Source organism: Rhinopithecus bieti, unplaced genomic scaffold (genome assembly GCF_001698545.2).
Source record: "Rhinopithecus bieti isolate Rb0 unplaced genomic scaffold, ASM169854v2 scaffold_33302, whole genome shotgun sequence".
NCBI lineage: Eukaryota > Metazoa > Chordata > Mammalia > Primates > Cercopithecidae > Rhinopithecus > Rhinopithecus bieti.
In genome coordinates this window covers 609,724-628,299 of record NW_016814366.1, presented here as the reverse complement: position 1 = coordinate 628,299, position 18,576 = coordinate 609,724, and the positions used below count along the sequence as shown (strand labels likewise).

The 18,576-nt window shown below is 34.2% G+C and overlaps 1 protein-coding gene across 1 annotated transcript in view; it reads left to right on the top strand.

The window, feature by feature from the left end:
- Positions 1-18,576, top strand: part of DYNC2H1 (dynein cytoplasmic 2 heavy chain 1) — a 384,617-nt gene that overhangs the window by 41,676 nt on the left and 324,365 nt on the right. Inside the window, 9 exon segments of the mRNA XM_017850085.1 lie at positions 140-522; positions 4,083-4,219; positions 4,310-4,426; positions 6,663-6,775; positions 9,056-9,175; positions 11,909-12,059; positions 14,783-14,988; positions 16,545-16,727; positions 17,339-17,455. Coding sequence (XP_017705574.1) covers positions 140-522; positions 4,083-4,219; positions 4,310-4,426; positions 6,663-6,775; positions 9,056-9,175; positions 11,909-12,059; positions 14,783-14,988; positions 16,545-16,727; positions 17,339-17,455 — 1,527 coding nt within the window.

Sequence of the window (18,576 nt, the reverse complement as noted above, 5' to 3'; positions counted from 1 at the left end):
TTTTTTTTTTTTTTTTTTTTTTTTTTGCCTTATGATGAAAAGCCAGATAAAATATATTTTTCATAAAATACTTTTCTGTTATTTACTTATGTGATAATTAATGTTGAACTAATAAACATGGATATTTTGTGTTAAATAGGATTTAAATAGTCGGGCACAAGGTGAAGTTACAATCAGAGAAGCTTTGCGTGAACTTGATCTTTGGGGAGTTGGAGCAGTGTTTACGTTAATTGATTATGAAGACAGCCAAAGTCGAACTATGAAGCTGATTAAAGACTGGAAAGATATAGTAAATCAGGTTGGAGATAATAGATGCCTTCTTCAATCCTTGAAGGATTCTCCTTATTATAAAGGATTTGAAGATAAAGTATCAATTTGGGAAAGAAAACTTGCAGAGTTAGATGAATACCTGCAGAATTTAAATCATATTCAGAGAAAGTGGGTGTATTTGGAACCCATTTTCGGTCGTGGAGCATTGCCCAAAGAACAGACACGCTTCAACAGAGTTGATGAAGATTTTAGGTCAGTACAATGATGTAAGACATAAACATATATGGTAGTTTTTTAAAAAAAATTCATATTGTGAAGTGCTTAATAAAGGCAAATTACTTTTACATTATTGGTATCCTCTGTGTATTCAAACTCTTTCTCTAGAGGATCCTTTTGAGAAGCTTTCTCTAGTGGATCTTCTCATTCAAGCATTTACTTCTTGAACCATTATGGTGTGGTCTCTGTTATTACTACTCCACTTAATAATACATACTTCCTAAAATCACCAATTACTTTCCTGTTTTAAATTCAAAGGGCATTTTCATTTTTTATTTCACTTTATCTCTCATTAGGATTTAATAGAGTTGAGCATTTCTTCTTTCTTAGAAAGTCTCTTCCATTGGCTTTTGTGATATTGTCCTCTTTTGGTTTTCTGACTGTCTCTCTAGTTCTACACATGGTTCCTAGTCCTTAGCTGTCTCCAAACCTTTAGATGTAATCATTCTCCAGTCTTCAGCCTTTGATTTTGTTCTCACTGTATTCTCAGGTAATCTTAACCACTGCCAGCATCAGTTCTCTTTTATGTGCTTAGGTCTCCTCAACTTACATGTACAGCCCATATTTCTCCTCTGAGCCCTAAATCTAGCAAACATGCTCAAACAGTAGGCTAAAACTGAATTCATGAGCTTAATTTACCAGTTCCTTTCCAACAAATCTTTTTTCTTTTGATTCCTATTTCAATAAATGGTCCAACCTAATTGTTGAAAGCAGAGACATGATGTATGACTTTGATATCTCCCTCTTTCTCCACTTTTACATACATTAAGTTGCCAAATTTTGTTGATTCTAACCTACTTAGTGTATCTTGAACCAAACACCAGTACAGAAGTTTATCTGTACTTCTATTCTATTCTAATATTCTGTATCTCTCACTTGGATTATACACATTAACCTTCTGACTTGCTCTTATATAAGTTTTCACACAACAGCCAGAGTAATTGTTTAAAGATGCAGGTTCAGCACTTTCTTTTATTCCTGTAAATAAAACTTTAAAATAGTTTCCCATCGTGCTAGGGATAAAGCATGATCTGCTCCTTGTTCATTTCTGTATACTTTTCTTGTGCTGCTCTCCATTTTGCTTTAGTGACTCTGGCTTTTAGTTTCTCGGACATACCTATCTTTTCCCAGAATCTTTGCCAGAAACTTCTTCTACTCGCTCACTTTTCTTTTATTCTTCATCCACATGTCAATTTAAATTACTTCCTTAAAGAAGTCCTAGGTTATGGGTTGCCCTGTTAGCCATTTTAGTGGCTAAAATACCTAAAAGTATTTTAACTTTTACTTTATTTATTTATTTAACTTTTACTTTATTTTCTTTCTTTATTTATTTTAACACTACTTTTCCTTTTAACATTTATCACAATTTTATTTAAATATTTCTAGAAATTATTTGATGTCTTTTGCTGTCACTGGAAGCTCTCTATTAGGGCTTAAAATTAGCTTAGCAAATGAAATATAGAAGATAATTTATAATATGGGAAGTTAAAATAGTATTGTGATATTAATTTTAACATTCCTAGAGGTATAATACTGTTATAATAGTATTACCTTTAGGNGATTATGAAGACAGCCAAAGTCGAACTATGAAGCTGATTAAAGACTGGAAAGATATAGTAAATCAGGTTGGAGATAATAGATGCCTTCTTCAATCCTTGAAGGATTCTCCTTATTATAAAGGATTTGAAGATAAAGTATCAATTTGGGAAAGAAAACTTGCAGAGTTAGATGAATACCTGCAGAATTTAAATCATATTCAGAGAAAGTGGGTGTATTTGGAACCCATTTTCGGTCGTGGAGCATTGCCCAAAGAACAGACACGCTTCAACAGAGTTGATGAAGATTTTAGGTCAGTACAATGATGTAAGACATAAACATATATGGTAGTTTTTTAAAAAAAATTCATATTGTGAAGTGCTTAATAAAGGCAAATTACTTTTACATTATTGGTATCCTCTGTGTATTCAAACTCTTTCTCTAGAGGATCCTTTTGAGAAGCTTTCTCTAGTGGATCTTCTCATTCAAGCATTTACTTCTTGAACCATTATGGTGTGGTCTCTGTTATTACTACTCCACTTAATAATACATACTTCCTAAAATCACCAATTACTTTCCTGTTTTAAATTCAAAGGGCATTTTTCATTTTTTATTTCACTTTATCTCTCATTAGGATTTAATAGAGTTGAGCATTTCTTCTTTCTTAGAAAGTCTCTTCCATTGGCTTTTGTGATATTGTCCTCTTTTGGTTTTCTGACTGTCTCTCTAGTTCTACACATGGTTCCTAGTCCTTAGCTGTCTCCAAACCTTTAGATGTAATCATTCTCCAGTCTTCAGCCTTTGATTTTGTTCTCACTGTATTCTCAGGTAATCTTAACCACTGCCAGCATCAGTTCTCTTTTATGTGCTTAGGTCTCCTCAACTTACATGTACAGCCCATATTTCTCCTCTGAGCCCTAAATCTAGCAAACATGCTCAAACAGTAGGCTAAAACTGAATTCATGAGCTTAATTTACCAGTTCCTTTCCAACAAATCTTTTTTCTTTTTGATTCCTATTTCAATAAATGGTCCAACCTAATTGTTGAAAGCAGAGACATGATGTATGACTTTGATATCTCCCTCTTTCTCCACTTTTACATACATTAAGTTGCCAAATTTTGTTGATTCTAACCTACTTAGTGTATCTTGAACCAAACACCAGTACAGAAGTTTATCTGTACTTCTATTCTATTCTAATATTCTGTATCTCTCACTTGGATTATACACATTAACCTTCTGACTTGCTCTTATATAAGTTTTTCACACAACAGCCAGAGTAATTGTTTAAAGATGCAGGTTCAGCACTTTCTTTTATTCCTGTAAATAAAACTTTAAAATAGTTTCCCATCGTGCTAGGGATAAAGCATGATCTGCTCCTTGTTCATTTCTGTATACTTTTCTTGTGCTGCTCTCCATTTTGCTTTAGTGACTCTGGCTTTTAGTTTCTCGGACATACCTATCTTTTTCCCAGAATCTTTGCCAGAAACTTCTTCTACTCGCTCACTTTTTCTTTTTATTCTTCATCCACATGTCAATTTAAATTACTTCCTTAAAGAAGTCCTAGGTTATGGGTTGCCCTGTTAGCCATTTTAGTGGCTAAAATACCTAAAAAGTATTTTAACTTTTTACTTTATTTATTTATTTAACTTTTTACTTTATTTTCTTTCTTTATTTATTTTAACACTACTTTTCCTTTTTAACATTTATCACAATTTTATTTAAATATTTCTAGAAATTATTTGATGTCTTTTGCTGTCACTGGAAGCTCTCTATTAGGGCTTAAAATTAGCTTAGCAAATGAAATATAGAAGATAATTTATAATATGGGAAGTTAAAAATAGTATTGTGATATTAATTTTTAACATTCCTAGAGGTATAATACTGTTATAATAGTATTACCTTTAGGTTGTTTTAAGCAGGTAAAAAAAAGTCTTAATGTCCTTTTTTACCCCCCAAATTGTTAAAATAGATGTGAAGATACTTTTTTTTTCTTTTGTAGATCAATAATGACTGATATCAAGAAAGACAATAGAGTCACAACATTAACTACTCATGCTGGAATCAGAAATTCTCTACTAACAATACTTGATCAGCTTCAAAGATGTCAGAAATCATTAAATGAATTTTTGGAGGCATGTTTTTTAAGAAAAAATATCATAAATTGTAAAGTACTTGATATCTTAATTATTTGAAAAAAAAAGCTATTTTTTGTTTCTATTTTATTAGGAAAACGCTCAGCATTCCCAAGATTTTATTTTATTGGTGATGATGACTTATTAGAAATATTGGGCCAGTCTACTAACCCATCAGTGATTCAGTCTCACCTTAAGAAACTTTTTGCTGGTAGGAGTCAACATTTATTTAACAGATATTTATTGAGTTTCAACTGTCTGTCAGGCCTAATGTTATGCTCTTAAGTAGACTACTGAATACAGTAGTCAGTTCATAGATCCAAATACAGTTCCTATACCCAAAGAACGTACAGTTTAATAGGGGAGACAAGGTTGTAAGTTGACAAATATAATACAGTGTGACAATTCCGGTGAATGACGTAAGTATGTGGTGCTATAGCTCCATCTGTGAGGGCATTTAGCTCAGTTTTAGGGCATCATGAATAAGTGACATCTAGGGTGATATCTGAAGAATGTATAGGCCTTAGTTAGAAAGAGGTAGGCAGGCAGTGGGAATAGGCTGTTCTAAGGCCTGGAGTGAAGGAGAATATGCCCCTTCCTTATTGAGTTTAAGATCTCCTGAATGACATCCAGGTGGAGATACTCCACAGGCAGTTATTGTCAGTGAAGAGACCTAGGTGAGAATGTAGGCGTCATCCATATAGAAATAATAGTTAAGCTATGGGAACAGGTGAGATTACATGGGGGAAAAGTATAATGTCAAATGCTTTGATGTTGTAGAGTCACTTTAATGGGATACTTATTAGTGGCAAATGGAATAGGCTTATTACCAAAATAATGACTATTATTTTCTTAAAATACTTAATTTGCTTGGAAAGAGCAAGCAAATACATGTTTCTATAGAGCAAACAGCTCTATAGAAAAGAGCTGTATTTTTCAAATTAAATTTATGAAGTAAAATAATTTTCATCATTTTAACTAATAATCAAGGATCAGCAAAATATAACCCATGGGCCAAATCTGGCTCACTACTTGTTGTTTTTTAAATAAAGTTTTGTTGAAACATAATCCTGCACAGTAGTTTATGTATTGTTGTCTATAGCTGCTTTCATGCTATGAATGCGGTGTTGAGTAGTTGACACTGACCATGTGGTTCATTAGACTTAAAATATTTACTCTCTGGTCCTGTACAGAACTATTTATCAATTCCTGTGTATCTGAAGCTTTAGGATGCTTATATTTGTAAATATGATTTGGGCAATGGGAGGTAGTGTAAAACAAACACTTGGAATCAGAAGCCTTTCATTCAACCAATCTCTCTACTGTTTATTAATTGGTTATCAAATTACCTCTCTGAAATTTAGTTTTCTTCTTTATATTACAAATAATAATACAGTTTTTTAATGAAGATCAAAATTACATAGTATGTTCAAGTTTTTTATATACTATAAAGTGATATGCAAATTTGGGGGAGGGGGAAGTCTTATTTGCCATCAACACATTTACCTGTTCATGGGCATTTGGATTATTTCCAGTTTTTGGCTATTATGAATAACGCTGTTGTAAACAATCATATAAGTCTTTTTGTAGACATACATTTTTATTTGTATCGGATAAACACCTAGTTTTGGAACTGCTACATCATATAGTAAGTATATGTTTAACTTTTTCAGAAACTGCCAAATCATTTTCCAGAGAGGTTGTAACATTTTCACTCCCCAAGAATGTGAGTTAGGACAGTTCTTACTGATTGGTACGTACTAGTTGAGTAGGTTGCCTAAATTTTTTTTTTTCTGGAAAATGGTAGGAATGAATAAGCAAACATATATAGAAATATCTAAATAAGGCCGGGCGCGGTGGCTCAAGCCTGTAATCCCAGCACTTTGGGAGGCTGAGACGGGCGGATCACGAGGTCAGGAGATCGAGACCATCCTGGCTAACACGGTGAAACCCCGTCTCTACTAAAAAATACACAAAACTAGCCGGGCGAGGTGGCGGGTGCCTGTAGTCCCAGCTACTCTGGAGGCTGAGGCAGGAGAATGGCGTAAACCTGGGAGGCAGAGCTTGCAGTGAGCTGAGATCCGCCCACTGTACTCCAGCCTGGGCGACAGAGCGAGACTCCGTCTCAAAAAAAAAAAAAAAAAAAAAAAAAAAAAGAAATATCTAAATAAACATTCACAAATTTGACAGGGAATCATGCCATGTATAGTTAGATATTGATAAGAAATATTTCAGATGAGTGATAAGAATATTGATCCAGAAAGTGATTTTTTTTTCCCTCAATAGTACATTTAAATACTAGGAGCACTATATATTATGTGGTATACATTATAATTCAATTATATATGTTTTAGGGTATATATTAACACTATTTGACACACATATATTGTATCTAATAATTGTGTCTTTAATCTTTTTGCATTTCAATTGTTGCTTTTATATTTCAGGTATTAACAGTGTTTGCTTTGACGAGGAATCAAAACATATAATTGCAATGAAATCTTTAGAGGGAGAAGTTGTACCTTTTAAAAATAAAGTTCTTCTATCAAATAATGTAGAGGTAAGCAATTCTTTTCAAATATGAAAACAAAAGAATTAACTATATATGAACTTTGTTTCTAAAATAATTTAGTCAATTTAGAGGGTAAAGTTGGTTAATTTAGGTATTTTAGGGAACTCAGCTGATATCTTAAAAAATGATTTATTTTGTTAGTTTCAGAGTGTTTTGATATTAAAAAGAATATAGATTTTTTAGTCTTTGGAAGGCAGCATGTAATTTTGAAAAGAACCTTGGCCTTGGAGTAAAAAACCTTAGATGTTAATCTTAGCTCCATAACTGAATAGCTATGTGACTTAGAGTGTTGATTTTCTTTTTTTTTTTTTTTGAGATGGAGTCTCGCTCTGTCACCCAGGCTGGAGTGCAGTGGCCGGATCTCAGCTCACTGCAAGCTCCGCCTCCCGGGTTCACGCCATTCTCCTGCCTCAGCCTCCCGGGTAGCTGGGACTACAGGCGCTGCCACCTCGCCCGGCTAGTTTTTTGTATTTTAGTAGAGACGGGGTTTCACTGTGTTAGCCAGGATGATCTCGATCTCCTGACCTCGTGATCCGCCTGTCTCAGCCTCCCAAAGTGCTGGGATTACAGGCTTGAGCCACCGCGCCCGGCCAGAGTGTTGATTTTCTAATCAGTAAAATGGTAATCTCAATACAGTTGGAGTATTTCTTATCCAAAGTATTTGGGACCAGAAGTATTTCAGATTTCAGATTTTGTTGGATTTTGGAATATTTGCATTATGTCAGTTCAGCATCCCTAATGTGAAAATCCAAAATGCTGCAATAAGCGTTTCCTTTGAGCATCATGTCAAACTCAAAAGTTTTAGATTTTGGAAGATTTTGAATTTTGGATTTTTGGATTAGGGATATTCAACCTGTAACTGTTGCAAAGACTTTCAATTAAAAATTAAATGAGATAATTGGCTTTCAGTACACTATTTAGTGCTTGGAACATGGTACTCAAAAAATTTTAGATGTCTTTACTCTTTAAAATATGAATTTGTATAAGATAATTTGGGTGTACAAGTAAGCAAACAACTATCGATTAACTGGTTCTGCAGGACTGGAAGTAAACTGATCAAAGACCTATTATAGGCATATAGCTAAAACTAACTAGCAATAGATTGCATCACATGGAATTGTAATTTTTCAGTGTCAAATTGTCTTCCAACTGGAAGCCAGGGCCCATGCCTTGTCATGTGCATGTCCATACAGCCTAGCAAAATGTTCATTCCTGGTTAGGCTTCAACATTTTATTGGATATTGATTACATAAATCAGTTGATTGAAAACCTGGGAGATTTGCTAATCATATTTGGTTAAGAGTTTTGTTGTTTTTCCTCTCGTAGTTTTGTTGGATGTATACAGAGAGACAGAGCTTAAATTTTAGCAACTGGGCTAGAGCAGGTATGCCAGCAAAGGAAAAATTGAAACTCTAGAAGCTTTATAGAAGCTTTATATTGTTAGGAGAGAAGGTGTCTCTGTTGCCATGCACTGAGAAGCAGATTCTCACTCTTTAGCTTCAGTGAATTTTGATGCTATTTTCAGTACTGGAAAATGCTCTACAGATTGAAAAAAAAAAAAAACTGGAACTCAGAGTAATTTAAGTACGCAATGATGAAAGGCTAAGATTGCAGCTTTTGCCTTTTATTACAAATGACATATTTTAAGGTTAAGAAGTGATTCATATTCATTGTTGTTTCTATCAATGATCATTGTCAGTTTAACTTTTATTATTTTATATATAATCAAGTGAATGGAAAAATACATTGTTTTCACTTTGCAACAAAATTAGTTTTGTTGGATGAAGCAGTCTCAGCCCCCAAATAATACATTTAATCCTGATGAAGCAATCCCTTCCTGTGGTTACAACTTTATGAATATAAGATCACCAGGATAGCATGAGCCGGGGCACTTAGCCAGCCATTTTGACTCTGATTTATTGACCAAACTATCTGGTTTGATTCGTCATAATGATGAAACGAATGGGTCAATTTTTAAATGCTCATATTATATTGGCTTGTGTAGATATAGTCATGGTAGTTGTAGCCACAAATTTATAAGTTTTCACACTCATCATTATCCTAAGAGGTGAAAAAAATTGTTTTCTCCAAATTATTTAAACTGTTCATGAAGAAAATAAAGAATTATATTCCTATAACACATTTTAGGAGTGTAATGATCAATAGGAAAGTATAATACCCTGTCCTGAAATAAAAACATAGAGTTAGTCAGTAGATTCTATATTTATTTTATGTCTTGTTGGTATTATTTTCCGATTTCTTTTTCAGACATGGTTGAATGATTTGGCCTTGGAAATGAAGAAAACTTTGGAACAGTTGTTGAAGGAATGTGTTACTACTGGGCGAAGTTCTCAAGGTGCAGTTGACCCATCTCTGTTCCCTTCACAGGTAAGGGGGCTTATGTGTAGAAGGAACATAGGCATGGTACGTGGAAAGATCCCTGACCTAGGAGCCAGGAGGTTCAGATAAATCGCATCTGTTTTCTCCCTTTATCTAACAGTTAACGGACAAATTGCTTAATTTCTGAGTCTCTGTTCCTTCAGCTGTAAAGTGTGGGAGATGAATTGAGATCCAAGCAACCTAGGCCAGTGGTGAGTAGGGTGGGGAGAAGGGAACCAGGCATCTAATAGCTTCCTGGTTCCAAATGATTAGTCCATCATGATGGAGAGGCACAGGATCTATAACACTGCTGTACCCCACCCGTCCATCCCTCCCATGGGATCATCTAAGCATTGGAGCTGGCAGGAACTTAGCAGGTATTAGTGTACATCTGAAACAGTCACAACACTAAACTGTAATATTGACAGTGAGAGTGAGGTCATATGGTGAGTTACAGAGATTGCTGCAGGTCAGGGTTAATAGGCGTTCATCCCTGAACATTGGGTACTAGATATTTAGCTTACAAAATTTGTATCAGTCTATATCAAAATGTGGCACTAAGACTTGTGTTAAACATCCTGCATTGTTTAATAGTTGCGCCAGACTAATGTTACAGGTGTAGGTCATCAGGAACTTTAGTTCTTAGTGACTGTGGATGGTAGACATTGGGATGTTTCATGATGTCTCAGAAAATCTACCCAGCAGCTCTCAAAGTTACTTGCTTTTCAAATAAAAAAAAAATGTGGTGGCTATTGGAACAGGTTTTTACGTTGATTTTCTTACTGTATGGAAGCTTGGAACAGTTTACATTCTGAACCATTTTCTCATATATGCCATTTGTATCTTTTAGCATTTTAAGGCAAACTGAAAAGTTTCAAAAAAGCTCAAGTTCCTAGAGAAAAATACAAGTAATCATCACTGAATAATCAAAGCCATTGTAGAACCAGAGTAGACTGCTTTATTACCACTAAAATGTTTCCTAGTACTCTGTCAACTTCCAGATAGGATTTATAAATCAACTTAGAATAAAAGACACAGTATAAAAAAGTCTACAAAAGCAGTATTGTATAATATTTGGGTTAGGGAAATGACAATTGTGTCAGGGATATCGTGGGAGATAATAGGCTAAAGAAAGTTGTTGGATTTCAGCCTGCAACTTACCTCCAGGCCCTTGAGCAGTCAAGTAAAAGTGTGAACTACTAAAAATGTAAATAGTTCATTACTAAAATAAAGAATTCTAGTTTATTAGCAGTTAATGCTAGTAAATATTGATCTCAAGAGTTTTACATAAGGGGATTGAGTCGCATAATTGGTTATTATGTACTGATAATTCAGTTACTTTTTTTGTATGGACCTGAAATAATGGTAGAGAGGGCACTTTCTGGTCTGGGAAGGAGGCAGTGTGGTAAAGTGGAAAGAATCTGACTTTGGTTTAAATACTAATCTTTGCCAGTCATCCTGAGTAGAACATTTTGACACTTACTTTACTTACATGACTTTCAAGTACCTACATTATCAAGTCATTTTGAAGGTTATTTCATAATGTTTGCAGAGCACCCCTAGTTGTCATTACATTTTAGGTAATTAATAATATTAGTTCCTATCCAGCTGTCTTAATAGTAATGTGATTTTATAACCCAAGACTGTAAACTATAACTTTTGTTAGCCACTCACAGAAATTATGTAGCTGACTGTAAAAAATTAAGTTTATTGATATGCATTCATAATATGGAAATTCAGTAGTATTGCCTAGGATTAGGCTTGGAGGTGGCCAAGCAACATTTTCATATAAAAATCAAAGAGCAAAGTCTTTTTCTCAAAAGCAGATTTGGTTCTCCATAAATGCCTCATCATATACCTGATTAAAGAAGCTGATGAGTTTCATACCACAAAGTTTGTTTGGGTGATGACTTTGCTTAGAAATGAGTTACTAATTGGCTTTCTCTTCCACAAAAGAATGATAATGTAATGTTTATAGAATGTTTTAAGTTGGAGTAAGACAGCAGCTTAGCCTGCTCTGATATGGAGTGCAGTGGTGCGATCTTAACTCACTGCAACCTCCGCCTTTCAGCTCAAGCAATTCTTGTGCTTCAGCCTCCCAAGTAGCTGGGAGTACAGGCATGCGCCACTATACCTGGGTAATGTTTGTATTTTTTAGTTGAGACGGGGTTTCTCCATGTTAACCAGGCTGGTCTCGAACTCCTGGCCTCAAGTGATCCGCCCACCTCGGCCTTCCAAAGTGCTGGGATTAGAGGCGTGAGCCAATGCACCTGGCCAAGGCAGATCTTAATTTAGGAGAATATTGGAATTTTGCTATTGTAGCCTTTGGTAGTATATTAAGAAATTATTTTGAAATGCTAAAGATTGCCCTTTTACTAATTAGAATGCATCATACTTTGATATCTTTGTAGTTTACTGGTTGAAAAGCAGCCATTTCTGAAGAGAGGGGAAGAAAATACAAAGGCTTTGAGGTTGCAATAAACATAGTGGGTTATAGGATCAGAAAAAAATAGGCTGGTAGTATAGTATGAAATGAGTTCTGTGAAGTAGGCTTGGCTGCATCATACAATGCTTTTTCTACTACTGTATTACTCTATTAATATTTAAGGTTCCAGTATGATATTAAGATGGAGATATCCAATATACAATTGACAATTTGAAAAAAGGTGTCTTTCTTTAAATTTATAAAACATTTCTAAGTAAATTCACCTTTTAAAAATATATTTTTTCTTTATTCAATAGATTTTATGCTTGGCGGAGCAGATTAAATTCACTGAAGATGTAGAAAATGCCATTAAAGATCATAGTCTTCATCAGATTGAAACACAACTGGTGAATAAGTTAGAACAATACACTAACATTGATACAAGTTCTGAGGATCCAGGGAATACTGGTATGGAAAAAACATTCCCTTTTCTGCCTGGTTTTGGGTTATTTTTTGGCATTCTATCCTAATTTACCTATTGTTTTTGACTATATATCTGTGTTGGTGATTACTCGAGGAATTACAACATATATACTTAAATTTTTATAATATACTTTGAATCAGTAATTTACTAATTTAAATAGAATATAAAAACCTTACTACCCTATAGGCTTCTTTATTCTCTCCTTTTAATATTGTAGTTGTGTTACTATTTTACATCTGCATACACTGAAAACTCCATGAAATTATGTTATAAATTTTGCTTTTAACCATCAAAGATATTTGAGAAAACTTAAGAGGAGGACAGCCATCTTTTATATATACCTAGCTGTTGACCATTTCTGTTGCCCTTCCTTTATTCCTGATGTTCCAGGTTTCCTTCTAGTGTCATTTTCCTTCTGTCTAAAGAACTTCTTTTAGTGTTTCTTTTGGAAAAGGTGTGCTGCCTGTGAATTCACATAGATTTCCTTTACCCAAGAATGTCTTGTTTTACCTTTATTTCTGAAGAATTTTTCAGTGGCTATCCTGGGTTAACAATTCTTTTCTCTCAGCTTTTAAAGTGTTCTGCTTCCATCTGAGCTATATGTTTTCTGATGAGGAATCCACAGTCATTTGAATTGTTATTCTTCTATAAGTAATACATTACTCTTTTTTTTGGCAGCATTCAAGACTATCATATTCTTTAGTTTTCAGTAGTTTGATTGTGATATAGACACATCTTTGCATTCATTCTATTTGGGGTTGTCTCAGTTTCAATCTGTACATTTGTTTTTCACCAAAATCTGGGAAGTTTTTAGCTCTTATTTCTTCAAATATTCTTTCTGTATTATATTCTTTCTCCTATGCTTCTGAGTTTCTCATGACATGAATGTTAGACCTTTTGACATGGTCTTAGATCTCTGAGGTACTGCCTTTTTTTTTTTTTTTTTAATTTTTCTCTTTATTAGCCTGCACAATTTCTACTGCTCTGTCTTCAAGTTCACTGCCTCTTTCCTTTATTATTTCCATTTCAATATTGAGTCCATTCAGTGATTTTCAAAGAATTAAGAATTTAGTATTTTTCAGCTTGAAAATTTCTATTTATTTATATTTTTTATTTCTTTGCTGAGATATTCTGTCTTTCCACTTGTTTTAAAAGTCTTCACCTTTTACTTCTTTTACTTCTTAGAGCACTTTTATAATAGGGCTTTAAAAGGCTTTAAAGTATTTGTTTTTTTTTTTTTTGGAGGGTGGGGACAGGTTCTTGCTCTGTTATCCAGGCTAGAGTGCAGTGGTGAGACTGTGGCTCACTGCAGCCTTGACCTCCTGAGCTCAAGCAGTTTTCCCACCTCAGCCTCCTGTGTAGCTGGGGTTATAGATACATGCCACCATGCCTGGCTGACTTTTGTATTTTTTGTAGAGACATGGTTTTGCCATGTTGCCTGGGCTGGCTTCAAACTCCTGGGCTCAAGCAGTCCTCCTGCCTTGGCCTCCCAGAGTGTTGGGATTACAGGCTTGAGCCTCTTTGCCTGGCAATAATAGTACTTTAAAGTCTTTTGCAGATAACCTCAACGTGTACGTCATCTAGATACTGGTACCTATTGTCTTTTCTTATGTGAATTGAGATTTTCTTGGTTCTTTGCATGTTGAATAATTTTGGATGATATCACGGACATTTTGAATATTATGAGGGTTTGGGTTTTGTTTAAATCCTCGGGAGAATATTGATATTTTTGTTTTAGCAACTGATCCTGTTGGATTCAGACTGCAAGTTGTAGCCAGCTTTCTGTGGGTTATGGTTCCGGTGTCAGTCTGTTTTCAAATCTTTGCAGTGCTATTTCAGTCTGTCCCTCATGTGTTCCCTAGTAGCCAATTTCAGTCTTTGGTTTCTGATTAGAATGAAATCTATTCATGTATCACACCTTGGCAATGAGTCCAGGAGTTCCTAAAGAAGTTTATGGGGTTATTTTTTCAATCTCCTTCTTCTCCATGATCTTCCCGGCGTTTTATGGTTCCCTCAGCCTTCTGGTTTGTTTCTCTGGCCAGAAAGCTGGGGTTCATGTCCTTTATTTTCTTGCACACTTTTGTGCAATTTGGGTTTGCCTACTCTCTTGGGATCACAGCTCCTCTGGAGTTTTAGGGACTTCTGGGTCCCAGCTGCCAGTGGGATAGCTAGCAGAAGACCCCTTTCCTTCTAAAGCTTGAGCTATAGGTGGTCTTCTAGAGCTCTCTCTACACCAACTTGGGTTTCTGGCTGCATTGGGTATGGTCCTAGGGTTGCCAGAAGGGGGGAAAAAAACAATGGTAAATCCACCACTGATTTGGTGTCACTTCTAATTCTGATCTTCCTCAATTTGCCTGCTACTCTTTTCAGAGTTCTAAATAGCGGTTCAATGTATGTTGTCCAACAGGTTTTTATGCCTGCATTCACAGGGAGAAGCGGGGTAGAGTGTGCTTACTCCTTTGAATAAACTGAAACTCCTTTTTCTTGGAATTTTGATATCTTAATTTTTACACTCAAAATTCTTATTTCTTACTTACCGGTAGATTTGACTTTTTTAGCTTATGTGATTTGTATTACTATACCATTCATATGCGTCATGAAATTACCATTTAAATTCATTGAGAACTCACCTGTACACATAATCATAAATTATAGAAATCACAGGCTAACATTTTCTCCAACTGTCAATATTTTTATTTGTGCCTAGAATCGGGCATCCTGGAGCTTAAACTTAAAGCCCTAATTCTTGACATTATCCATAATATTGATGTGGTAAAGCAGTTAAACCGGATTCAAGTTCATACAACTGAGGACTGGGCCTGGAAAAAACAACTTAGATTCTATATGAAAAGTGATCATACGTGTTGTGTTCAAATGGTGGATTCTGAATTTCAGTATACTTATGAATATCAGGTATGAGTTGTGGCAGTGTTTTATATTTCCAATTAGAAATTATTTACTTTAAAGGAAATTTGTTATTGGTAGAAATACTTTTTTATTTAAGTAGTAATTTTCCATAATATTTTAGTATTATTGTCTTGTTTAATCAGAATTAGAAAGGTGTCACATAAGAAAAAAGTGAAACTTCATTGTATATACAAAAAAGTTAACATATTGCTCGTATTGTACTGAATTCTCAAAATGTACCTTTACTTGGAGTTGCATTTATATACAATTTGAAATATATCTTCGTCCAAGGAGAACTGAATATAGACAACCTCAGTCAAAGCAATTTGGTTTGTGTCTCCTTATACAAGGCAAAATTAGTGTAATTTTAAATATGCTAAAATGTTTGTTAAATATTTTTTAGTTTGTAAGATGAAAAAATTTTCAGACAAATAACCTAATTAATGTAACATGTTCTCAAAATTCCAGCTGTTGCCTCTGCCTTTTCTATCATAATGAATGGATCATCAAAATATATTTACAATATTGTTAATAAACCTNTTTTTATTTAAGTAGTAATTTTTCCATAATATTTTTAGTATTATTGTCTTGTTTAATCAGAATTAGAAAGGTGTCACATAAGAAAAAAGTGAAACTTCATTGTATATACAAAAAAGTTAACATATTGCTCGTATTGTACTGAATTCTCAAAAATGTACCTTTACTTGGAGTTGCATTTATATACAATTTGAAATATATCTTCGTCCAAGGAGAACTGAATATAGACAACCTCAGTCAAAGCAATTTGGTTTGTGTCTCCTTATACAAGGCAAAAATTAGTGTAATTTTAAATATGCTAAAATGTTTGTTAAATATTTTTTAGTTTGTAAGATGAAAAAATTTTCAGACAAATAACCTAATTAATGTAACATGTTCTCAAAAATTCCAGCTGTTGCCTCTGCCTTTTTCTATCATAATGAATGGATCATCAAAATATATTTACAATATTGTTAATAAACAAATGTATTTGAGACCCAAATCTATCTACCCAAATCGAGGAAAAACACACTGTAAATTGTAGCTGGAATGGGAGTCTGTTTTCTCTACAGTTTAGTAGAAACTCTGAGAATTATTTGATAAATTAAAATGATTCATTTCATAAGAATTTTTCAGATTAATTATACTTTGTGATCTCCAAAATAGTTCTGATTTGTGGATATCACAAGAGTCAAGGAAATAGTTTATAGAAATTTTAAAATATGAAATGGGATGATTACTGTATAATAATTTTGGATTTGTTTTCCTTAGAAGTATATCTTTGTGCCATTAACAAGAGCTTGAGAAACAATTTTGAAACCTAACAATGTACTGAGTATAGTATGAAATACTTTCTTGAAAATAAGTTTGGTTTCAGTTTGTGTTTAGAAAGCTTCTTTCACTAGAAAAAATTTTGGATATTTTCTGTGTTAAAACTTTAACCTGTTTGTTGTATTTTATCTTTTAACTAGGATCTCATGCTGTAGAAATATTTGTAAATGTTAAATAGAACATGAATACTCTGACTTTGTGTTGTTCTTATGTAGGGTAATGCTTCCAAACTGGTTTATACTCCATTGACAGACAAGTGCTACTTAACTCTCACTCAAGCTATGAAGATGGGACTTGGAGGAAATCCTTATGGACCAGCTGGAACTGGGAAAACGGAGTCAGTAAAGGCTTTAGGTGGACTTCTTGGAAGACAAGTTTTAGTCTTTAATTGTGATGAGGTAAAATAAATAATTATCAAAACATGTAACAATGGGTTAATCATATTTAGATTAGTTTCTATTAGTATACGAAATACTCTACTTAAAAATCAGTACATTTAAATTACTTGAAGACAGAATTTGTTTAAACTGAAATGTAAAATGGACAGAGGTTGTACATAGTGTAGTCCAAAACTTTTCTAAGAACTATGGGAAACAAATAATTTTAAATACAGAATGAATATTTATATTACATTGTAGACAAATGTTTTTAGTAAAGAGAATAATACAAAAGGAAAAATATTCATTTCAGATGGCCAGGTTTTAAAAACATTTTGGTATATAATTTTGGTCTATTTTGACTTGAAGAGTAACTAACACAAAATCTTGTATTTGTTTTCTCGTAAACTTGGCTTAGAACACTTTTCACATGCATTATTTTGTTTATTCCCTTGAAATTCAACCTTGAGCTTTTGAAAAAGTAGCTACTTAATCCCTATTTTAAAATGAGCAAAAGAGGCATGGAATGGTGAACATTGTTACCTTATCAATAATAGCTGACATTTAAATATTAAGTATTATAGAAGATTTTAATTCTTTTAAATTGAATATCACTTTTTGTTGTTTTTAAGGGCATCGGATGTGAAGCTCAATGGCCGGACGCCATTATTTGTTTCGGTTTGGTGAAGTGCGGGGGCCTTGGGGTTGTTTTGATGAATCTTATAGGCCTGCGAAGATCTGCCCTGGCTGTCAGCCGAGTTTCTATGCAAATCCAGACAATTCAAGATGGCTTTGGCAAGAGATCATAGATACTGTATGTGAACTGCTTGGCAAGGATGTATAGCATATGTTGGGAATTTAAAGAATTAAGATATTTTATAAGGCTATGGATATTATCATACTCAAGCAATATTCTGTTTTTATTTCTCCTGACACCTGGTGCTTTTGGTAGTCTTGCTAACCTGTGTGATAAAAGGCTTTTTTAGCCTATAAAATGTTTTCTGAGGTTTCTTACCCTTTTTGGTCCTACTTCATTCTTTCATTATTCTTTTTTTTTTTTTTTTTTTTTTTGAGGCAGAGTTTTGCTCTTTGGGTTGCCCAGGCTGCGAGTGAATGTTGTGATCTTGGCTCACTGCAACCATCCACCTTCCCCAGGCATTTCAAAGCAATTTCCTGGGCCCTCAGGGCAATTCTCCTGCCTCAGCCTCCTAAATAGCTGGGATTGTAGATGCCCGCCACCACACCCAGCTAATTTTTGTGTTTTTAGTAGAGATGGGGTTTGATCATGTTGGCTAGACTGGTATTGAACTCCTGACCTCAGGTGATCCACCTGCCTCGGCCTCCCAAAATGCTGGGATTACAGGCGTGAGCCCTGTGCCCAGCCCATTATTCATTTTTAAACTTTCTGTTTTGGATATTTCAGTTATAATAATATTTATATTGTTGTATTGTATATTATGCTATTATCTGTGCTGTGCATTGCTCACAGTGCCTTAATGTATTGTCTCATTTAATAATTACCACAACCCTTTGAAGTAGGTGCTATTATTTTTTTCCCTGCTTTGTGGATGAAGAAACTAAGACTTGGTAAGTAAGAGTAAGAAGTGGAGCTAGGAATTGAAACCAGGTCTGTCTAATTCTGAGCACAAGTTTTTTGTTTAACTTTCAAGCATAGGAGCAGAATGAAGCACATGTTTTTGATCTTTATTCTATATGAATGTTAAAACAACAAACACTTAGCTATTCTGTTCCTCACTTCTCCCCATAGGAGATATACATTAATGTCACTAGAATATAAATTCATTTGTACAGAAAATGTACACTTTTTTATATAATGTGGATTGCTGAATACAGAAAGTTGTAAGAACTA